General features: G+C 48.4%; 1 protein-coding gene across 1 annotated transcript; it reads left to right on the top strand.

The window, feature by feature from the left end:
• On the top strand, positions 1-26,958 carry LOC146580320 (uncharacterized). Its single transcript, XM_085268049.1, has 8 exons — positions 1-43; positions 6,172-8,708; positions 19,638-19,702; positions 19,790-20,141; positions 20,321-20,382; positions 22,489-22,784; positions 26,473-26,538; positions 26,894-26,958. Exons 1-8 carry the CDS (start codon positions 1-3, stop codon positions 26,956-26,958), a joined length of 3,486 nt encoding a protein of 1,161 aa, XP_085124175.1.

Raw genomic sequence — 26,958 nt, 5'->3', positions numbered from 1 at the left:
ATGGGTGTTGCACTGATGATATCAGTTTCCTTGCTTCTAGCAGGTAAGCTAAGCGATGCTAAACTTACTGTTGATGCAAAATCAATAAACTGTTGTAGCACTGGAAAGTATAACCTCAAGAATAATTGCTTTAGAGAATATGCAGACTGTATTAAAGTTGTGTGTCATAGTAGTTTAATGGTTAAGCATTTCTTTATTTTGAGTGTAGTAACTAAATCTAGTTGAGTTGTACCTAGTAATGCAAGGTGGAGCCAAATTTCCCAATTTTTTTAATACCTAAAAGTTGTGGGTTCAGTGAATACTCTGAGTGCATGTCTGGCAAAAGTTTTTCTTAAAAGAACCCCACAATTTCTCTCTGATTCTTCCCCTCTTGACTCAGCATTTGGTTATCCTCACAGTATATGGAATAGCACACTTGCATCATTCCATTTAAAATCATTCAGTTCTGAAAAAGGTCCTAAAAACATTAAGGCACATGATTGAGGCTAGATTTGTGACACTTTTAGCAATATCATTAAAAATAACTGTTAAAAAATATTCACACAGAAGGAATAACAGGTAAAGGTTGCCATATATCAAAATGTGGCTAACGGTGATACTTTTATTTGCCATAATTAATTTTGGCAAAACATTTATACAGCATGGTCATAAGTTTACCTAGGCTGCACCGTTAAAGTTTCACTACTTGAACTATGTCATATCTCATGACATTGCTTGTTATAGAAAAAATGTGCTAAACAACAATTATATTTCACTAGCTTGACCCACGTTCTCATTTTAGGCTTGACAGCGTTTTTAGTAGATAAAGGTGAATGGCTTAAACATGAATTGAGGTGTGGTTTGGGGAAGGGCTTGGAGAAGACTGGTGGCAGCTCCCAGGCCTGGGAAATCCCCATGTACTAATGAGAAGTGAAGAAGTGAAAAAAGTGAAAGAACTGAAAAAGGGGAAGGAGGGTGGGGCGCAAAAACAAGAACGAACAGCTTGTAGGACAGGGGAATCATATCTACAGATAAGAACGAGAAGGGATGTGTCTGGAGGCGTGGTCCTGCTCCTAAAATTCAGATAATTTAAACTCAAATTAACTTCAGACATTGACACTTGTTGTGAGTAATAAATGTAAAAATTCTAAATGCCTTTCATGTTCCACTATTCTAAACTTTCTTCTTCACCTATGAAACTGAGACAAACTGCTGTGTCCTGTGTATATTGAGGTAATAGTTATAGAATGAAAGTATATTGTTGTACAGTTCATTTAATATACAGAACTAAATTCTTATTCTTTAACATGCTATTCTATCAGCTTGTCAAGAATGAAAGACAGACACAATCTAGGCACATAAAGGATTCAGCGTCAAATATACACATAATCCATTTTTCAACCACTGAAACGCTTGTGCATTTAATCGCAATATAAGACAGAAGTATCACAAAAAAACAATTCAACAAAAAACAAACTTAACAGGAAAATAAACAAAAAATAGCACTAAAACTGACCAAAAAAGCAAGACAAAAAGAGGAGTATAAATACTGGTGGATAATATGATTTCAGAAACACAAAGAACGCAAACAATTAAATAACAAAAACAAATAACAAACAAATCCAATCCATTATCTACTTATTTTAACTTACAAAGTAATAAATCCAAAGCAATAAACTACCTAGGGCAGGGGTCAGCAACCTTTAAGACCCAAAGAGCCATATGGCCCCGGTTTCCACGCAAAAGAAAACACCGCAAGCCGCAAATACTTTTTGAGATCTAAAATGAAGATAACACTGTATATATTGGTTTTTACCTTTATGCTTTGTGTGAACAACTAAGGTGTGTTGCTTATGAAATCCATGAAGTGCTACAGAGAAAATTAAATTTTATTTATGTAATGAACACATTTTGAACTCTTAAAGAAATATAACAAAAGGAAAGACACCCAGCTGAACTGAAATGATCCATGTAGCAAACAAAAACTGTTGTGAGCCGCCTGACCTTTGGGCTTTTGGAGACTTGACCTGACTTTAAAAAATAATTGGAAAAAAAGGCACTATGCTGCTAAAATATGAAAAATAGATATTTGCAAAATTCTGCCTAAATATGTATTTTACCAGGTTAATGTGTGTGGTGGGGCGTGGTCTGCAGCACCGCTGCAGGGGAGGCAGACGCACCTGAGCGGCACCCGCTATCACGCCTCGCCGCCTTAACGTCTGTGCTATCTATGCTGTTGTGTTGGTATGTGTCGGGCTGTGAGCTGAAAAGCTACAGCTGGCTGCATGCGCACAGCGTCTGCAAATCGAGGCTGTACTTTCATCTTTACGCAGGTCTGTAAGCTGCCATCTGTGAGGCGTGAGCGGTGTTTCTTTTTAACATAGTTCACGGTGGAGAATAGCTGTTGACAATGTGGATCCGAAGATTCATAACTGGCCTACCTGGGGTTGAAAGTCTCGATAAATGCAAGGCATTTCGTCAGGCATACCGGCTTCCGCGAATGTGACACTTATTTTGAGCAAAGAAAAAATAATAAAATAGAATTTTATTTTTATATCTCAATGTCACAATAATCTTCCAATTTAGAACTACAAGTTTTAAAAAAAGTAACATAAATAAAATACACTTCAGCTAAATACTTCTAATTTATTTTCCCAAACCACGCGGAGCTGCACTATAAGGACTAAAGAGCCGCAGGTTGCCGACCCTGACCTAGGAGAACAAAAAAAAAAAAGGAAAAAAAGAACATGTTTTATAAGAATAACTCCAGTCAACTACAGCATTATACAGAAACAATCCATATGTCCCAATCAGTGCAACTCGGAAGTCCCGTTGCATTCCAAAATACAACTTTGGTTCATAAGATCACAAAAGAAATCAAATGGCTCCTAATACTGACAACCTGATTAATAGAAAGTAGTTAAGAAAATGGAATTTACTGAACATAGAAAGGGAAATATATCTGTGTACAACAAACAGGAAGATATTATTTGGAAAAATGAAAAATTAATATATCAAACTTCTGAATAGCAAATAATGTTTTCGCAAATGGAGATTCAGGGATGCAAAAAATGTGTATCAAAACAACTAGAATAACTATCACATGTTGCAAAATCACAACAGCTGCACATACAACGATGATGGAAAATCCACCAACCACAACAGCCACACCAACAACCACAACAGCAGCCCCAACAACCACAACAGCAGCACCAACAACCACAACAGCAGCTCCAACAACCACGACTGCAGGTCCAACAACCACAACAGAAGCACCAACAACCACAACACCCGCTCCAACAACCACAACCGCCCCACTAACAACCACGACTGCAGCGCCAACAACCACAACAAGCGCACCAACAACCACAACTGCAGCTCCAACAACCACAACAGCCGCTCCAACAACCACAACAGCAGCCCCAACAACCACGACAGCAATACCAACAACCACAACTGCAGCTCCAACAACCACAACTGCAGCTCCAACAACCACAACAGCCCCACCAACAACCACGACTGCAGCGCCAACAACCACAACAAGCGCACCAACAACCACAACTGCAGCTCCAACAACCACAACAGCCGCTCCAACAACCACAACAGCAGCCCCAACAACCACGACAGCAATACCAACAACCACAACTGCAGCTCCAACAACCACAACTGCAGCTCCAACAACCACAACAGCCCCACCAACAACCACGACTGCAGCGCCAACAACCACAACAAGCGCACCAACAACCACAACTGCAGCTCAAACAACCACAACTGCAGCTCCAACAACCACAACAGCTCCACCAACAACCACGACTGCAGCGCCAACAACCACAACAAGCGCACCAACAACTACAACTGCAGCTCCGACAACCACAACAGCAGCTCCAACAACCACAACAGCAGCCCCAACAACCACAACAGCAGCTCCAACAACCACGACTGCAGGTCCAACAACCACAACAGAAGCACCAACAACCACAACACCCGCTCCAACAACCACAACAGCCCCACCAACAACCACGACTGCAGCGCCAACAACCACAACAAGCGCACCAACAACCACAACTGCAGCTCAAACAACCACAACTGCAGCTCCAACAACCACAACAGCCCCACCAACAACCACGACTGCAGCGCCAACAACCACAACAAGCGCACCAACAACTACAACTGCAGCTCCGACAACCACAACAGCCGCTCCAACAACCACAACAGCAGCCCCAACAACCACAACAGCAGCACCAACAACCACAACAGCAGCTCCAACAACCACGACTGCAGGTCCAACAACCACAACAGAAGCACCAACAACCACAACACCCGCTCCAACAACCACAACAGCCCCACCAACAACCACGACTGCAGCGCCAACAACCACAACAAGCGCACCAACAACCACAACAAGCGCACCAACAACTACAACTGCAGCTCCGACAACCACGACAGCCGCTCCAACAACCACAACAGCAGCCCCAACAACCACAACAGCAGCACCAACAACCACAACAGCAGCTCCAACAACCACGACTGCAGGTCCAACAACCACAACAGAAGCACCAACAACCACAACACCCGCTCCAACAACCACAACAGCCCCACCAACAACCACGACTGCAGCGCCAACAACCACAACAAGCGCACCAACAACCACAACTGCAGCTCCAACAACCACAACAGCCGCTCCAACAACCACAACAGCAGCCCCAACAACCACGACAGCAATACCAACAACCACAACTGCAGCTCCAACAACCACAACTGCAGCTCCAACAACCACAACAGCAGCCCCAACAACCACGACAGCAATACCAACAACCACAACTGCAGCTCCAACAACCACAACTGCAGCTCCAACAACCACAACAGCCCCACCAACAACCACGACTGCAGCGCCAACAACCACAACAAGCGCACCAACAACTACAACTGCAGCTCCGACAACCACAACAGCCGCTCCAACAACCACAACAGCAGCCCCAACAACCACAACAGCAGCACCAACAACCACAACAGCAGCTCCAACAACCACGACTGCAGGTCCAACAACCACAACAGAAGCACCAACAACCACAACACCCGCTCCAACAACCACGACAGCCCCACCAACAACCACAACAGCAGCCCCAACAACCACGACAGCAATACCAACAACAACAACTGCAGCTCCAACAACCACAACTGCAGCTCCAACAACCACAACAGCAGCCCCAACAACCACGACAGCAATACCAACAACCACAACTGCAGCTCCAACAACCACAACTGCAGCTCCAACAACCACAACAGCCCCACCAACAACCACGACTGCAGCACCAACAACCACAACAAGCGCACCAACAACTACAACTGCAGCTCCGACAACCACAACAGCCGCTCCAACAACCACAACAGCAGCCCCAACAACCACAACAGCAGCACCAACAACCACAACAGCAGCTCCAACAACCACGACTGCAGGTCCAACAACCACAACAGAAGCACCAACAACCACAACACCCGCTCCAACAACCACGACAGCCCCACCAACAACCACGACTGCAGCGCCAACAACCACAACAAGCGCACCAACAACCACAACTGCAGCTCCAACAACCACAACAGCCGCTCCAACAACCACAACAGCAGCCCCAACAACCACGACAGCAATACCAACAACCACAACTGCAGCTCCAACAACCACAACTGCAGCTCCAACAACCACAACAGCCCCACCAACAACCACGACTGCAGCGCCAACAACCACAACAAGCGCACCAACAACTACAACTGCAGCTCCGACAACCACAACAGCCGCTCCAACAACCACAACAGCAGCCCCAACAACCACAACAGCAGCACCAACAACCACAACAGCAGCTCCAACAACCACGACTGCAGGTCCAACAACCACAACAGAAGCACCAACAACCACAACACCCGCTCCAACAACCACAACCGCCCCACTAACAACCACGACTGCAGCGCCAACAACCACAACAAGCGCACCAACAACCACAACTGCAGCTCCAACAACCACAACAGCCGCTCCAACAACCACAACAGCAGCCCCAACAACCACGACAGCAATACCAACAACCACAACTGCAGCTCCAACAACCACAACTGCAGCTCCAACAACCACAACAGCCCCACCAACAACCACGACTGCAGCGGAAACAACCACAACAAGCGCACCAACAACCACAACTGCAGCTCAAACAACCACAACTGCAGCTCAAACAACCACAACAGCCCCACCAACAACCACGACTGCAGCGCCAACAACCACAACAAGCGCACCAACAACTACAACTGCAGCTCCGACAACCACAACAGCCGCTCCAACAACCACAACAGCAGCCCCAACAACCACAACAGCAGCACCAACAACCACAACAGCAGCTCCAACAACCACGACTGCAGGTCCAACAACCACAACAGAAGCACCAACAACCACAACACCCGCTCCAACAACCACAACAGCCCCACCAACAACCACGACTGCAGCGCCAACAACCACAACAAGCGCACCAACAACCACAACAAGCGCACCAACAACTACAACTGCAGCTCCGACAACCACAACAGCCGCTCCAACAACCACAACAGCAGCCCCAACAACCACAACAGCAGCACCAACAACCACAACAGCAGCTCCAACAACCACGACTGCAGGTCCAACAACCACAACAGAAGCACCAACAACCACAACACCCGCTCCAACAACCACAACAGCCCCACCAACAACCACGACTGCAGCGCCAACAACCACAACAAGCGCACCAACAACCACAACAAGCGCACCAACAACTACAACTGCAGCTCCGACAACCACGACAGCCGCTCCAACAACCACAACAGCAGCCCCAACAACCACAACAGCAGCACCAACAACCACAACAGCAGCTCCAACAACCACGACTGCAGGTCCAACAACCACAACAGAAGCACCAACAACCACAACACCCGCTCCAACAACCACAACAGCCCCACCAACAACCACGACTGCAGCGCCAACAACCACAACAAGCGCACCAACAACCACAACTGCAGCTCCAACAACCACAACAGCCGCTCCAACAACCACAACAGCAGCCCCAACAACCACGACAGCAATACCAACAACCACAACTGCAGCTCCAACAACCACAACTGCAGCTCCAACAACCACAACAGCAGCCCCAACAACCACGACAGCAATACCAACAACCACAACTGCAGCTCCAACAACCACAACTGCAGCTCCAACAACCACAACAGCCCCACCAACAACCACGACTGCAGCGCCAACAACCACAACAAGCGCACCAACAACTACAACTGCAGCTCCGACAACCACAACAGCCGCTCCAACAACCACAACAGCAGCCCCAACAACCACAACAGCAGCACCAACAACCACAACAGCAGCTCCAACAACCACGACTGCAGGTCCAACAACCACAACAGAAGCACCAACAACCACAACACCCGCTCCAACAACCACGACAGCCCCACCAACAACCACAACAGCAGCCCCAACAACCACGACAGCAATACCAACAACCACAACTGCAGCTCCAACAACCACAACAGCAGCCCCAACAACCACGACAGCAATACCAACAACCACAACTGCAGCTCCAACAACCACAACTGCAGCTCCAACAACCACAACAGCCCCACCAACAACCACGGCTGCAGCGCCAACAACCACAACAAGCGCACCAACAACTACAACTGCAGCTCCGACAACCACAACAGCCGCTCCAACAACCACAACAGCAGCCCCAACAACCACAACAGCAGCACCAACAACCACAACAGCAGCTCCAACAACCACGACTGCAGGTCCAACAACCACAACAGAAGCACCAACAACCACAACACCCGCTCCAACAACCACGACAGCCCCACCAACAACCACGACTGCAGCGCCAACAACCACAACAAGCGCACCAACAACCACAACTGCAGCTCCAACAACCACAACAGCCGCTCCAACAACCACAACAGCAGCCCCAACAACCACGACAGCAATACCAACAACCACAACTGCAGCTCCAACAACCACAACTGCAGCTCCAACAACCACAACTGCAGCTCCAACAACCACGACTGCAGCGCCAACAACCACAACAAGCGCACCAACAACTACAACTGCAGCTCCGACAACCACAACAGCCGCTCCAACAACCACAACAGCAGCCCCAACAACCACAACAGCAGCACCAACAACCACAACAGCAGCTCCAACAACCACGACTGCAGGTCCAACAACCACAACAGAAGCACCAACAACCACAACACCCGCTCCAACAACCACAACAGCCCCACCAACAACCACGACTGCAGCGCCAACAACCACAACAAGCGCACCAACAACCACAACAAGCGCACCAACAACTACAACTGCAGCTCCGACAACCACAACAGCCGCTCCAACAACCACAACAGCAGCCCCAACAACCACAACAGCAGCACCAACAACCACAACAGCAGCTCCAACAACCACGACTGCAGGTCCAACAACCACAACAGAAGCACCAACAACCACAACACCCGCTCCAACAACCACAACAGCCCCACCAACAACCACGACTGCAGCGCCAACAACCACAACAAGCGCACCAACAACCACAACAAGCGCACCAACAACTACAACTGCAGCTCCGACAACCACGACAGCCGCTCCAACAACCACAACAGCAGCCCCAACAACCACAACAGCAGCACCAACAACCACAACAGCAGCTCCAACAACCACGACTGCAGGTCCAACAACCACAACAGAAGCACCAACAACCACAACACCCGCTCCAACAACCACAACAGCCCCACCAACAACCACGACTGCAGCGCCAACAACCACAACAAGCGCACCAACAACCACAACTGCAGCTCCAACAACCACAACAGCCGCTCCAACAACCACAACAGCCGCTCCAACAACCACAACAGCAGCCCCAACAACCACGACAGCAATACCAACAACCACAACTGCAGCTCCAACAACCACAACTGCAGCTCCAACAACCACAACAGCAGCCCCAACAACCACGACAGCAATACCAACAACCACAACTGCAGCTCCAACAACCACAACTGCAGCTCCAACAACCACAACAGCCCCACCAACAACCACGACTGCAGCGCCAACAACCACAACAAGCGCACCAACAACTACAACTGCAGCTCCGACAACCACAACAGCCGCTCCAACAACCACAACAGCAGCCCCAACAACCACAACAGCAGCACCAACAACCACAACAGCAGCTCCAACAACCACGACTGCAGGTCCAACAACCACAACAGAAGCACCAACAACCACAACACCCGCTCCAACAACCACGACAGCCCCACCAACAACCACAACAGCAGCCCCAACAACCACGACAGCAATACCAACAACCACAACTGCAGCTCCAACAACCACAACTGCAGCTCCAACAACCACAACAGCAGCCCCAACAACCACGACAGCAATACCAACAACCACAACTGCAGCTCCAACAACCACAACTGCAGCTCCAACAACCACAACAGCCCCACCAACAACCACGACTGCAGCGCCAACAACCACAACAAGCGCACCAACAACTACAACTGCAGCTCCGACAACCACAACAGCCGCTCCAACAACCACAACAGCCGCTCCAACAACCACAACAGCAGCCCCAACAACCACAACAGCAGCACCAACAACCACAACAGCAGCTCCAACAACCACGACTGCAGGTCCAACAACCACAACAGAAGCACCAACAACCACAACACCCGCTCCAACAACCACGACAGCCCCACCAACAACCACGACTGCAGCGCCAACAACCACAACAAGCGCACCAACAACCACAACTGCAGCTCCAACAACCACAACAGCCGCTCCAACAACCACAACAGCAGCCCCAACAACCACGACAGCAATACCAACAACCACAACTGCAGCTCCAACAACCACAACTGCAGCTCCAACAACCACAACTGCAGCTCCAACAACCACAACAGCCCCACCAACAACCACGACTGCAGCGCCAACAACCACAACAAGCGCACCAACAACTACAACTGCAGCTCCGACAACCACAACAGCCGCTCCAACAACCACAACAGCAGCCCCAACAACCACAACAGCAGCACCAACAACCACAACAGCAGCTCCAACAACCACGACTGCAGGTCCAACAACCACAACAGAAGCACCAACAACCACAACACCCGCTCCAACAACCACAACCGCCCCACTAACAACCACGACTGCAGCGCCAACAACCACAACAAGCGCACCAACAACCACAACTGCAGCTCCAACAACCACAACAGCCGCTCCAACAACCACAACAGCAGCCCCAACAACCACGACAGCAATACCAACAACCACAACTGCGGCTCCAACAACCACAACTGCAGCTCCAACAACCACAACAGCCCCACCAACAACCACGACTGCAGTGCCAACAACCACAACAAGCGCACCAACAACCACAACTGCAGCTCCAACAACCACAACAGCCGCTCCAACAACCACAACAGCAGCCCCAACAACCACGACAGCAATACCAACAACCACAACTGCAGCTCCAACAACCACAACAGCCCCACCAACAACCACGACTGCAGCGCCAACAACCACAACAAGCGCACCAACAACCACAACTGCAGCTCAAACAACCACAACTGCAGCTCAAACAACCACAACAGCCCCACCAACAACCACGACTGCAGCGCCAACAACCACAACAAGCGCACCAACAACTACAACTGCAGCTCCGACAACCACAACAGCCGCTCCAACAACCACAACAGCAGCCCCAACAACCACAACAGCAGCACCAACAACCACAACAGCAGCTCCAACAACCACGACTGCAGGTCCAACAACCACAACAGAAGCACCAACAACCACAACACCCGCTCCAACAACCACAACAGCCCCACCAACAACCACGACTGCAGCGCCAACAACCACAACAAGCGCACCAACAACCACAACAAGCGCACCAACAACTACAACTGCAGCTCCGACAACCACAACAGCCGCTCCAACAACCACAACAGCAGCCCCAACAACCACAACAGCAGCACCAACAACCACAACAGCAGCTCCAACAACCACGACTGCAGGTCCAACAACCACAACAGAAGCACCAACAACCACAACACCCGCTCCAACAACCACAACAGCCCCACCAACAACCACGACTGCAGCGCCAACAACCACAACAAGCGCACCAACAACCACAACAAGCGCACCAACAACTACAACTGCAGCTCCGACAACCACGACAGCCGCTCCAACAACCACAACAGCAGCCCCAACAACCACAACAGCAGCACCAACAACCACGACTGCAGCGCCAACAACCACAACAAGCGCACCAACAACTACAACTGCAGCTCCGACAACCACAACAGCCGCTCCAACAACCACAACAGCAGCCCCAACAACCACAACAGCAGCACCAAAAACCACAACAGCAGCTCCAACAACCACGAGTGCAGGTCCAACAACCACAACAGAAGCACCAACAACCACAACACCCGCTCCAACAACCACAACAGCCCCACCAACAACCACGACTGCAGCGCCAACAACCACAACTGCAGCTCCAACAACCACAACAGCCGCTCCAACAACCACAACAGCAGCCCCAACAACCACGACAGCAATACCAACAACCACAACTGCAGCTCCAACAACCACAACTGCAGCTCCAACAACAACAACAGCCCCACCAACAACCACGACTGCAGCGCCAACAACCACAACAAGCGCACCAACAACCACAACTGCAGCTCAAACAACCACAACTGCAGCTCCAACAACCACAACAGCCCCACCAACAACCACGACTGCAGCGCCAACAACCACAACAAGCGCACCAACAACTACAACTGCAGCTCCGACAACCACAACAGCCGCTCCAACAACCACAACAGCAGCACCAACAACCACAACAGCAGCTCCAACAACCACGACTGCAGGTCCAACAACCACAACAGAAGCACCAACAACCACAACACCCGCTCCAACAACCACAACAGCCCCACCAACAACCACGACTGCAGCGCCAACAACCACAACAAGCGCACCAACAACCACAACAAGCGCACCAACAACTACAACTGCAGGTCCAACAACCACAGCAGAAGCACCAACAACCACAACAGCAGCCCCAACAACCACAACAGCAGCACCAACAACCACAACAGCAGCTCCAACAACCACAACTGCAGCTCCAACAACCACAACAGCCGCTCCAACAACCACAACAGCAGCCCCAACAACCACGACAGCAATACCAACAACCACAACTGCAGCTCCAACAACCACAACTGCAGCTCCAACAACCACAACTGCAGCTCCAACAACCACAACAGCCCCACCAACAACCACGACTGCAGCGCCAACAACCACAACAAGCGCACCAACAACTACAACTGCAGCTCCGACAACCACAACAGCCGCTCCAACAACCACAACAGCAGCCCCAACAACCACAACAGCAGCACCAACAACCACAACAGCAGCTCCAACAACCACGACTGCAGGTCCAACAACCACAACAGAAGCACCAACAACCACAACACCCGCTCCAACAACCACAACCGCCCCACTAACAACCACGACTGCAGCGCCAACAACCACAACAAGCGCACCAACAACCACAACTGCAGCTCCAACAACCACAACAGCCGCTCCAACAACTACAACAGCAGCCCCAACAACCACGACAGCAATACCAACAACCACAACTGCAGCTCCAACAACCACAACTGCAGCTCCAACAACCACAACAGCCCCACCAACAACCACGACTGCAGTGCCAACAACCACAACAAGCGCACCAACAACCACAACTGCAGCTCCAACAACCACAACAGCCGCTCCAACAACCACAACAGCAGCCCCAACAACCACGACAGCAATACCAACAACCACAACTGCAGCTCCAACAACCACAACAGCCCCACCAACAACCACGACTGCAGCGCCAACAACCACAACAAGCGCACCAACAACCACAACTGCAGCTCAAACAACCACAACTGCAGCTCAAACAACCACAACAGCCCCACCAACAACCACGACTGCAGCGCCAACAACCACAACAAGCGCACCAACAACTACAACTGCAGCTCCGACAACCACAACAGCCGCTCCAACAACCACAACAGCAGCCCCAACAACCACAACAGCAGCACCAACAACCACAACAGCAGCTCCAACAACCACGACTGCAGGTCCAACAACCACAACAGAAGCACCAACAACCACAACACCCGCTCCAACAACCACAACAGCCCCACCAACAACCACGACTGCAGCGCCAACAACCACAACAAGCGCACCAACAACCACAACAAGCGCACCAACAACTACAACTGCAGCTCCGACAACCACAACAGCCGCTCCAACAACCACAACAGCAGCCCCAACAACCACAACAGCAGCACCAACAACCACAACAGCAGCTCCAACAACCACGACTGCAGGTCCAACAACCACAACAGAAGCACCAACAACCACAACACCCGCTCCAACAACCACAACAGCCCCACCAACAACCACGACTGCAGCGCCAACAACCACAACAAGCGCACCAACAACTACAACTGCAGCTCCGACAACCACAACAGCCGCTCCAACAACCACAACAGCAGCCCCAACAACCACAACAGCAGCACCAAAAACCACAACAGCAGCTCCAACAACCACGACTGCAGGTCCAACAACCACAACAGAAGCACCAACAACCACAACACCCGCTCCAACAACCACAACAGCCCCACCAACAACCACGACTGCAGCGCCAACAACCACAACTGCAGCTCCAACAACCACAACAGCCGCTCCAACAACCACAACAGCAGCCCCAACAACCACGACAGCAATACCAACAACCACAACTGCAGCTCCAACAACCACAACTGCAGCTCCAACAACAACAACAGCCCCACCAACAACCACGACTGCAGCGCCAACAACCACAACAAGCGCACAAACAACCACAACTGCAGCTCAAACAACCACAACTGCAGCTCCAACAACCACAACAGCCCCACCAACAACCACGACTGCAGCGCCAACAACCACAACAAGCGCACCAACAACTACAACTGCAGCTCCGACAACCACAACAGCCGCTCCAACAACCACAACAGCAGCACCAACAACCACAACAGCAGCTCCAACAACCACGACTGCAGGTCCAACAACCACAACAGAAGCACCAACAACCACAACACCCGCTCCAACAACCACAACAGCCCCACCAACAACCACGACTGCAGCGCCAACAACCACAACAAGCGCACCAACAACCACAACAAGCGCACCAACAACTACAACTGCAGGTCCAACAACCACAGCAGAAGCACCAACAACCACAACAGCAGCCCCAACAACCACAACAGCAGCACCAACAACCACAACAGCAGCTCCAACAACCACGACTGCAGGTCCAACAACCACAACAGAAGCACCAACAACCACAACACCCGCTCCAACAACCACAACAGCCCCACCAACAACCACGACTGCAGCGCCAACAACCACAACAAGCGCACCAACAACTACAACTGCAGCTCTGACAACCACAACAGCCGCTCCAACAACCACAACAGCAGCCCCAACAACCACAACAGCAGCACCAACAACCACAACACCCGCTCCAACAACCACAACAGCCCCACCAACAACCACGACTGCAGCGCCAACAACCACAACAAGCGCACCAACAACCACAACTGCAGCTCCAACAACCACAACAGCCGCTCCAACAACCACAACAGCAGCCCCAACAACCACGACAGCAATACCAACAACCACAACTGCAGCTCCAACAACCACAACAGCAGCTCCAACAACCACAACAGCAGCACCAACAACCACAACAGCAGCTCCAACAACCACGACTGCAGGTCCAACAACCACAACAGAAGCACCAACAACCACAACACCAGCTCCAACAACCACGACAGCCCCACCAACAACCACGACTGCAGCGCCAACAACCACAACAAGCGCACCAACAACCACAACTGCAGCTCCAACAACCACAACAGCCGCTCCAACAACCACAACAGCAGCCCCAACAACCACGACAGCAATACCAACAACCACGACTGCAGCTCCAACAACCACAACTGCAGCTCAAACAACCACAACTGCAGCTCCAACAACCACAACAGCCGCTCCAACAACCACAACAGCAGCCCCAACAACCACGACAGCAATACCAACAACCACAACTGCAGCTCCAACAACCACAACTGCAGCTCCAACAACCACAACAGCAGCCCCAACAACCACGACAGCAATACCAACAACCACAACTGCAGCTCCAACAACCACAACTGCAGCTCCAACAACCACAACAGCCCCACCAACAACCACGACTGCAGCGCCAACAACCACAACAAGCGCACCAACAACTACAACTGCAGCTCCGACAACCACAACAGCCGCTCCAACAACCACAACAGCAGCCCCAACAACCACAACAGCAGCACCAACAACCACAACAGCAGCTCCAACAACCATGACTGCAGGTCCAACAACCACAACAGAAGCACCAACAACCACAACACCCGCTCCAACAACCACAACAAGCGCACCAACAACTACAACTGCAGCTCCGACAACCACAACAGCCGCTCCAACAACCACAACAGCCGCACCAACAACCACAACAGCCGCACCCACAACCACGACTGCGGCTCCAACAACCACAACTGCGGCTCCAACAACCACAACAGGCGCACCCACAACCACGACTGCAGCCGCTCCAACAACCACAATAACCGCACCAACAACCACAACACCAGCCCCAACAACAACAGCCGCAGCCACAACCACAACTGCAGCTCCAACAACCACAACAGCCGCACCAACAACCACAACAGCCGCAGCCACAACCACAACTGCAGCACCAACAACCACAACAGCCGCACCCACAACCACGACTGCAGCTACAACAACCACTACACCCGCTCCAACAACCACAACTGCAGCTCCAACAACCACAACTGCAGCTCCAACAACCACGACTGCAGCTCCAACAACCACAACAGCCGCACCCACAACCACGACTGCAGCCGCTCCAACAACCACAACAGCCGCACCAACAACCACTACAACCGCTTCAACAACCACAACAGCCGCACCAACAACCACAACTGTAGCTCCAACAACCACTACACCCGCTCCAACAACCACAACTGCAGCTCCAACAACCACAACTGCAGCTCCAACAACCACGACTGCAGCTCCAACAACCACAACAGCCGCACCCACAACCACGACTGCAGCCGCTCCAACAACCACAACAGCCGCACCAACAACCACTACAACCGCTTCAACAACCACAACAGCCGCACCAACAACCACAACTGCAGCTCCAACAACCACAACAGCCGCTCCAACAACCACAACAGCCGCACCCACAACCACGACTGCAGCTCCAACAACCACAACAGCCGCACCAACAACCACAACAGCCGCACCCACAACCACAACTGCGGCTCCAACAACCACAACTGCGGCTCCAACAACCACAACAGGCGCACCCACAACCACAACTGCGGCTCCAACAACCACAACAGCCGCTACAACAACCACAACATCCGCACTCACAACCACGACTGCAGCTCCAACAACCACAACAGCCGCACCAACAACCACTACTGCAGCTCCAACAACCACAACAGCCACAACCACAACTGCAGCTCCAACAACCACAACAGCCGCACCCACAACAGCCGCACCCACAACCACGACTGCAGCTCCAACAACCACTACAACCACTCCAACAACCACAACAGTCGCACCAACAACCACAACACCCGCTCCAACAACCACAACAGCAGCAATAACAACCACAACAGCCGCACCAACAACCACGACTGCAGCTCCAACAACAGCCGCACCAACAACCACGACTGCAGCTCCAACAACAGCCGCACCAACAACCACAACAGTAGCACCAACAACCACAACAGCAGCTCCAACAACCACAACTGCAGCAACAACATCCATGACAGCCGCTCCAACAACCACAACAGCCGCACCCACAACCACGACTGCAGCTCCAACAACCACAACAGCCGCACCAACAACCACAACAGCCGCACCCACAACCACAACTGCGGCTCCAACAACCACAACACCAGCTCCAACAACCACAACAGCAGCAACAACAACCACAACAGCCGCACCAACAACCACGACTGCAGCTCCAACAACAGCCGCACCAACAACCACGACTGCAGCTCCAACAACAGCCGCACCAACAACCACAACAGTAGCTCCAACAACCACTACACCCGCTCCAACAACCACAACAGCCGCACCCACAACCATGACTGCAGTTCCAACAACCACAACAGCCACACCAACAACCACAACAGCAGCAACAACAACCACGACTGCAGCTCCAACAACCACTACAACCGCTCCAACAACCACAACAGTCGCACCAACAACCACAACACCCGCTCCAACAACCACAACAGCAGCAATAACAACCACAACAGCCGCACCAACAACCACGACTGCAGCTCCAACAACAGCCGCACCAACAACCACGACTGCAGCTCCAACAACAGCCGCACCAACAACCACGACAGTAGCACCAACAACCACAACAGCAGCTCCAACAACCACAACTGCAGCAACAACATCCATGACAGCCGCTCCAACAACCACAACAGCCGCACCCCCAACCACGACTGCAGCTCCAACAACCACAACAGCCGCACCAACAACCACAACAGCCGCACCCACAACCACAACTGCGGCTCCAACAACCACAACACCAGCTCCAACAACCACAACAGCAGCAACAACAACCACAACAGCCGCACCAACAACCACGACTGCAGCTCCAACAACAGCCGCACCAACAACCACGACTGCAGCTCCAACAACAGCCGCACCAACAACCACAACAGTAGCTCCAACAACCACTACACCCACTCCAACAACCACAACAGCCGCACCCACAACCATGACTGCAGTTCCAACAACCACAACAGCCACACCAACAACCACAACAGCAGCAACAACAACCACGACTGCAGCTCCAACAACCACAACAGCCGCACCGACAACCACAACTGCGGCTCCAACAACCACGACTGGAGCAAAAACAACCATGACGGCAGCTCCAACAACCACAACACCCGCACCAACATTCACAACACCCCCACCGACAACCACAACTGCAGCTTCAACACCCACAACTGCAGCTCCACCAACAATCACAACAGCCCCACCAACAACCACAACTGCAGCAACAACAACCACGTCTGCAGCTCCAACAACCACAACAGCCGCACCAACAACCACAAATGAAGCACCAACAACCACAAATGAAGCTCCAACAACCACAACACCCGCTCAAACAACCACAACAGCCGCACCAACAACCACAATTACAACTCCAACTTCAACAACCACCGCATCAACATCCACAACAGCTGAGGCAACAACCACGACTGCAGCTCCAACAACCACAACAGCAGCACCGACATCCACAACACCCCCACCGACAACCACAACTGCAGCTTCAACAACCACGACTGCAGCTCCACCAACAATCACAACAGCCCCACCAACAACCACAACTGCAGCTTCAACAACCACGACTGCAGCTCCAGCAACCACAACAGCCGCACCAACAACCACAAATGAAGCACCAACAACCACAAATGAAGCTCCAACAACCACAACACCCGCTCCAACAACCACAACACCGGCTCCAACAACCACAACAGCCGCACCAACATCCACAATAACAACTCCAGCTTCAACAACCACCGCACCAACATCCACAACAGCTGAGGCAACAACTACGACTGCAGCTCCAACAACCACAACAGCAGCACCGACATCCACAACATCCGCACTAACAACCACAACTGCAGCTCCAACAACCACGACAGCCGCACCAACAACCTCAACTGCTGCTCCAACAACCACAACTGCATCTCCAGCAACCATAACAGCTGCCCCAACAACCACGACTGCAACTCCAACAACCACAACAGCCGCACCAACACCAGCAACCACAAAAGCCGCACCAACAACCACAACTTCAGCTCCAACAACCACAGCACCTGCTCCAACAACCACAACTACAGCTCCAACATCAACAACCACCGCACCAACAACCATGACATTCACCATTACCGCTCCTTCATCAACCACAACAGCAGTTCATAACACAACAATCCCTCCAACAACTGGCAGGGATACAGTAATGAGATATGTCACATTCAGATCACTTCAGAGCAATTTTGAAACAGACTTGTTGAATTCATCATCTGCAGCCTTTATAAGTCGATCTTTAATGATAAAGAGACAGGTCAGTAACTGTTTTTCCCAAAATCCTTTGTGAAATTAATTTCCTCTCAATATTAGGTTAATGCCCTTTTCCAACAATATTTTCATGTTAATTTCTTTTGTTTAACTACATAAGCACCTCTACCATGACCGTAATCCTAACACATCAGTCTGTTTCAATACCTACAGAGCTCTTCAGTTCAATATAATTTCTGTTTTGTTATTCTTCATTCAAAGGGATGAACTTTCCACACACAAGAAGATGTCTATAATGTTCATACGTATTTCAAATATTTAAAAAAGTACAACAGAAAAAATCGTTTTAAGAAAATCTCTTTTGTGTGTGTAGATTCAACCTGTTTACAGTAAGGCCTTCCCCTCTTCCTTTGTCTCCTTGGATGTGGTGAGCTTCAGGTAATTTCCATATTTTGACATATCATGTAGGGCACTGACCTAAAAAGCTAATATTCAAAACAATAACTTGTGTTTCTGCATTTGCAGGAAGGGATCAGTCATCAACACCATGGAACTTCAGTTTGTAAACTTTTCTGTCCCAAACTACACTGAGATTAGGAATGTTTTGATCGGTCAAGCCTCAAATGTGAGCGGCTTTGACATCGAAAGGGCCTCCATCAACATCAGTGACACTGCTCCAACAACAGCCACTCCACCAGAAACAACTGCAACTACAACAACAGTTGCAGCAACTCCAACCACTATCCCAACTACAAAAGCACCAACTGGACCTGTCCAAATTGTTCTGTTTCTACAGTTCCTTGAACCATATGTACCTGATCTCAAAGACCCCAACAGCATTGCATATCAAGATCGCAAAAAACGAGTTGAAGAGACGGTGAGTAATATTTGAACTTAATACAAATTACATGTTGACTGAAACAGTATCAAGAGAACAAATCTAGAAGCAAAAGATAGATGTATTTCAAATCATATATTTTAAATAAGGGTTTTTAGATAATGTAATTTTGAAGTTTCACCTGGTTTAAATTTTCTTTTTGTGTTTATTTTTTGCAGTGTGATAGAATATACAGAGCACAATTTGCTAACTTCATCCGTGCCATTGTGATTGGGTTCAGGTACATGTTTTTTAACTCTGGTTATTTTTCACACACTTATTAATTAAATTTCATTTTGAATGTTAAAAGTGACATGTAACATCTGCCTCACTCTCTTTCATGACACAGCTCTGTTATAGTCCAAAAACGAGTGGATAGAACTGAGGCATTGGTGGAGCTTGTGTTCAATCAAACAATTCCCAATGCACAAGTCCCAGAAAATATTACTATTGTTCAAGCTTTAAAAGATGCTATTAACAGTTCCAGCATTAATTTCACCATCCAAATAGTTCCTGAGACAGTATCAGTAACTCCTGGTGAGTATTAGAAAATGCAAACAAAAGTTAGTTTGGTAATTAATCAGTGATAAATAAATTATTTTAGTCTGTACAGAAATATATATTAATCTATTTTTGAAAAATATTTTATAGTTCCTGTCATTGTCACGGACAATTCCACCACACCTCTACCAACCACTGTCCCTTCCACTACTGCTGCACCGACTACTAGTTCCACTACTGCTGCACTGACTACTAGTTCCACTACTGCTTCAGCTACAACTGTTGTACCTACAACTACAGTTTCAAGTGGAGTATCCCACAAGATTAATCCCAGAATTGCTTTCCTCCTGCTGCTGTTGTTATGCCTTCTATCAAGCCAGCAATAGCATCTGTGCTGGTTTCCATGTGAAAGGCCAGCAGAACACGATCTCTTTTAATAACATGAAAAAAATGTAATGTCAGCAGAAATCTGATATGTTATTATTTATAAGGGTTGTTGGGTTTGTTCAGGTGCACTTTAGTTGGACACATCAGAAAGAGTAGCTCTAGTATGTTTTTATCTACATTAAAATATTTTCGGGTGGGAATGACCCTGCCCTGAACAGAATGACACAAACAATTTTAAGCATCCGGTTAATTAAATCACCAATAAAAAAAATTAGCCTGACAATGCATGGGCAAAACATTTAAATATATACTGTGGGTGCCCCGTAACATAGAGGCTTAGTAATTAGTACTATGCAGTGGCCTGAAATTAAGTGAAGTCCAGGTCTTTTGCTTGTAAGTGTATCTTTATCTTCATGTCTGTTAACTATTCCTCTTTCAAATATGAGGCCAAAAGAACATAAATTATTCTTTTTTTTCTTCCTTTCATCTTTTTAATATAATTATCGACAGCATTTTTTCATTCTTTACATCCATTCATTGTTTCTAAATGCTTGTAAAATTATATATTTTGAGTTCTATTTCATATATATCATACACAGTATATATCACAAATTACATGTAATAGTGTTAAGAATAGATCTTCAGGTGTCCCAAAACATGCACTGTCACTTTTCTTATTTATACAAATGTATTTTTATAAGTATCTTTATATGTATTCTGTGAAATTTCTTTTAATTTGCACATTTTCTGTAAGAAAAGTCAAAATGACCAGAATACATCTTTATGAGAAATTAACACTGTTAATTAACACTATTTAGGTTTGGGTAAATAAAAAGAAAATCAGGAAACTTTCAAGATGTGCAACAACTGCATGTAAAAAGCTTTAATAAAAACAGAATATTTACAGATTGGTTTCTGTTATGTCGTTTCTTTAAATGAATATTTGCAATAATTTCTCACAACCTGATAGTGTCAGACTCAGATATGTCGGGGGGTCAGCTTGCAAGAGAGAGCCATACCTTTCAAATATGTCCATTGATCCATTGATCCATCCATCCATTTTCTTCCACTTATCTGGGGCCGGGTCGCGGGGATAGCAGCCTTAGCAGAGAAGCCCAGACCTCCCTTGTCTGGGGGAATACCAAGGTGTTCCCAGGCCAGCCGAGAGATATAATCTCTCCAGCCCCACCAACAACCACAACTGCAGCTTCAACAACCACGACTGCAGCTCCAGCAACCACAACAGCCGCACCAACAACCACAAATGAAGCACCAACAACCACAAATGAAGCTCCAACAACCACAACACCCGCTCCAACAACCACAACACCGGCTCCAACAACCACAACACCGGCTCCAACAACCACAACAGCCGCACCAACATCCACAATAACAACTCCAGCTTCAACAACCACCGCACCAACATCCACAACAGCTGAGGCAACAACCACGACTGCAGCTCCAACAACCACAACAGCAGCACCGACATCCACAACATCCGCACTAACAACCACAACTGCAGCTCCAACAACCACGACAGCCGCACCAACAACCTCAACTGCAGCTTCAACAACCACTATACCCGCTCCGACAACCATAACAACAGCACCAACAACCACGACTGCTGCTCCAACAACCACAACTGCATCTCCAGCAACCATAACAGTCGCCCCAACAACCACGACTGCAACTCCAACAACCACAACAGCCGCACCAACACCAGCAACCACAAAAGCCGCACCAACAACCACAACTGCAGCTCCAACAACCACAGCACCTGCTCCAACAACCACAACTACAGCTCCAACATCAACAACCACCGCACCAACAACCATGACTGTAGCGCCAATAACCACGACTGCAGCTCCAACAACCACGAGTGCAGCTCCAGCAAGCACAACCGCCGCACCAACAACCATGACTGCAGCTCCAACCATCACAACAGCAACACTAACAACCACCACCACAGCTCCAACAACCACAACAGCAGCTCTGACAACCATAACAGCCACAACAACACTTATCTGGGGCCGGGTCGCGGGGATAGCAGCCTTAGCAGAGAAGCCCAGACCTCCCTCTTCCCAGCCACCTCCTCCAGATTGTCTGGGGGAATACCAAGGTGTTCCCAGGCCAGCCGAGAGATATAATCTCTCCAGCGTGTCCTGGGTCTGCCCCAGGCCTCCTCCTGGTGGGACATGCCTGGATCATACATCTCCCTCACCCAGGAGGCGCCCAGGAGGCATCCTTGTCAGATGCCCGAACCACCGCAACTGGCTCCTTTTGATGTGGAGGACCAGGATCTCTAAGGAGAGGACAGCCACCCTTCGGAGGAAGCCCATTTTTGCCACTTGTATCCATGATCTCGTTATTTCGATCACTACCCACAGCTCGTGACCATAGGTGAGGGTAGGGATACAAATCAACTGGTAAATTGAGAGCTTTGTTTTTACACTTCCCTCTTAACCACGAAGGACTGGTACAGCATCCATATCACTGCAGCCACAGCACGAGTCCACCTGACAATCTCCTGCTCCCTTCTCCCATTACTCGTGAACAAGACCCCGAGATACTTCATCTCCTCCACTTGGGGCAGGAATTCGTGCCTGACCTGGAGTGGGCACTCCACCCTTTTCCACCTGAGGACCATTGCCTAAGATTTGGAGGTGCTGATTGTCATTCCCACAGCTTCACACTCAGCTGTGAACTGTTCAAGTGTGAGCTGGAGGCTATTAAATTCGGTTCTTTGGAATTCTTTTGGCGAAAGAGAAAGACTTCCGACTCAGAGTGGTCAAAGCTCAAAAAATGATCTCTATTGTTCATTTCCGGAAACAGAGAACTGCAGACACGAGCACGCACCCCCAGTTCTAAAGGCATTGCCAGCCAAAATACGTATATATAGTTCTGCTATACGTCACACACAGACACACACAGTTTCATTCAAAACAACTCCTTCTGGTCGGACTAATGTGTGTGTGTGTGTGTGTGTGTGTGTGTGTTACTTAGTTCTGCTTTTTCTGTCTGATTTCCTGTATTTTATTAATATGCCTCTGCAGCTCTGCACTAAACTTCCTGTTTCTTAACTTCCCCTTACTAAAGCCTCTGTTGCTGGCGACCTGTCACCCTCTGACCTAGTTCTTTCTCACATCTGCCCTTGGTTTATAAAGGCTTCTATTATTAAAATACATAAAACAATCTAATCAGAAAATAAGCACTAAGAATATATATATTTCGTAACAAAGCCATCACCCAATGAAGCCAACAGAACCACATCATCAAAATCAAAAAAGGGTTCTACTCACTCTGGGATTACAGGTGAACCTGGCAGTGTGAGCCCAATGAATAACCGCTGAACGAGCAGAAGTGGGAACTTAGCATAGATTTGGTGGACTGGTACTGGGGCCTGGCTCATTCAGAAGTTTCTGGTGGATGATTTCCTCGATGTCCCACATGAGGGAACCTACTTTGCAGCTGGATGGGAGGATGTTTTATGGCTCTGGTTGGTCAGGGTTGGTGGAGAATTGGGAACAGGTTTGAGTTTTCTGGAACATGGATAAACAGAAATGGAGAAATTAAAGCGGCCAAAAAACAGAGACCAATAGCCTTGGCAAACATTGAGCCTATTGGCAGCTCTCAGGTAAATTACATTTTTGCAATCAGTTCAGATAATTAAATGTTGTTCAGGTTCCTCTAACCAAAGACAACACTCTTTAAAGGCTGGCTTAACTGCTAGCAGTTTACAATCTCCCATATCTTGATGCATGCTCAATCATCCAGGTAAGTAAATCTCCAAAAGTTGATTCTGTTCATCTGGACTTAGCGTTTTCAGTGGGAGAAACATTTTGTTGCTCATCCAAGTGACTTTTTCAGTCTCAGCTGACTGCAGGTTTCCCCAATCTTATAAACAGTACATTGCATAATGACAAACTGGTGATAGCTAGTTTGTCTTTTCCACCACATAGTAGTGGTGGAAAAGACAAACTAGCTATCACCAGTTTTATCACCAGAAGACAAACTGGCTATCACCAATTTGTCTGTCTGTATCTGGAAGTCTCATAGGAGCTCAGTTTGGTCATTCTCAACCGCCAAAAACACGTGTCCCATTTTTACCTCCAGATTTCTTATATGCTATGCCAGTCACTTGGCTATGGTGTTGTATGCCCTTCCTGCTAGCATCTTCCACCCTGCTGTTATGTGCTGGATTGTCTCAGGGGCATTTTTAAACATCTTGCGCCTGGGGTATGTCTGGTGTGGTAGGCTCCTGTCTCAATGGATCTTATTTCTGAACTGCTGATGATTGCTCCATTCCGTATTCAGTATTGATAGCCAGTATTGTCAGTTTATAGCATTGGAAACAGGGCATCTCCTTGGTATATCGTGGACTTAATGGTGACTTGTGCTATTGGCCTGAAGTTGGTTTCAAGTGTTGTTCAACACATTCCCTTTGAATTCTTGATTAACTTAAGGCTCTGTTGATCTTGTATAATTCCAGGATCCATGAGTGGGGCATCGAGTCATAGGCTTTCTTGTAGTCAATCCAGGCAACGCACAGATGAGTTTAGTCAGTTTAATCTTGCAGTTTATGTGGCACTGAGGCTGTCACGATCCTGGGTCTTTTGACCCAGCTTTTTGGGTTTTGGATTATTCTGATGTTTATGTTTTGTTTAACTTATCTAAGTTAATTTGTTTATTAGTTTTCCCTTGTGTTTTCAACCCCTGTGAAGTCTCCCTTGTATGGTGTAAATTTTAGGACATCGTCAGGTCTCAAGAAAAAAGTTGTCAGGTATCAGACAAAAAAATGTCAGGTCTCAGTTCTCAAAAAAAAAGTTGTCAGGTATCAGACAAAAAATTGTTAGGTCTCAGTTCTCAAAAAAAAATTGTCAGGTATCAGACAAAAAATTGTCAGGTCTCAGTTCTCAAAAAAAATTGTCAGGTATCAGACAAAAAATTGTCAGGTCTCAGTTCTCAAAAAGAAAATGTCAGGTATCAGACAAAAAATTGTCAGGTCTCGGTTCTCAAAAAAAAAAAGTTGTCAGGTATCAGACAAAAAATTGTCAGGTCTCAGTTCTCAAAAAAAGAAATTGTCAGGTATCAGACAAAAAATTGTCGGGTCTCAGTTCTCAAAAAAAAAGTTGTCAGGTATCATACAAAAAATTGTCAGGTCTCAGTTCTCAAAAAAAAAATTGTCAGGTATCAGACAAAAAATTGTCAGGTCTCAGTTCTCAAAAAAAAAGTTGTCAGGTATCAGACAAAAAAATTGTCAGGTCTCAGTTCTCAAATAAAAAGTTGTCAGGTATCAGACAAAAAATTGTCAGGTCTCAGTTCTCAAAAAAAAAGTTGTCAGGTATCAGAACACAAGGTACTAGAGAGAAAATCTTCCTACAGGTGGCGCTGTTGTCATGTCCCACCCGAATTGATTTCCAAATACGTCATCAACGTGTGACAGTGGGAGAGCGTAAGGTCATTGACCTCACCGGAGTTTTACCATGGTTCAGGCTCCTAACGACACAAGGTAAGTTTAACTTTTTCTCCCTTTTGTTCATATTTTTGCCACAATTGTGTTATATTAAGTTGCAGTTATGTTGTGAAAGTTACATATCAGAGACGGAAAGCTAGTTTTGTACGAAACCAAATCAGTACTATTTTTGTCTGGCTAATTCATTCTAGCTAGCAACAGTGGTGAAACATGATTCAAATTTAAACTGTTCAGTAATTGTTTTCTATACATTTCAGCAAATGGACAAGCTGAAAGCTTACGAGCAGCCTGCATCCTTTCTGTCGCTCTTTTTCTTTATTTCTCTTTTCTATATTGCTACTGTCGGGATATTTTTTGATCCCGATATGTTTTTTTCTGTTGTTGTTTTTAGACTTTGCTGCAATATGTCATCTGACGATGATGAAAGGAGTATCCGACTCTGGCTGGTTCCCATGA

The sequence above is a fragment of the Mchenga conophoros genome, linkage group LG3 (assembly GCF_057382185.1).
Source record: "Mchenga conophoros isolate Kocher_MC1m ecotype Shallow Benthic linkage group LG3, M_conophoros_male_GT1.1, whole genome shotgun sequence".
NCBI classification, from domain to species: domain Eukaryota; kingdom Metazoa; phylum Chordata; class Actinopteri; order Cichliformes; family Cichlidae; genus Mchenga; species Mchenga conophoros.
The sequence above is the reverse complement of the archived record's forward strand: the minus strand, read 5'-3'. Positions and strand labels throughout refer to the sequence as shown.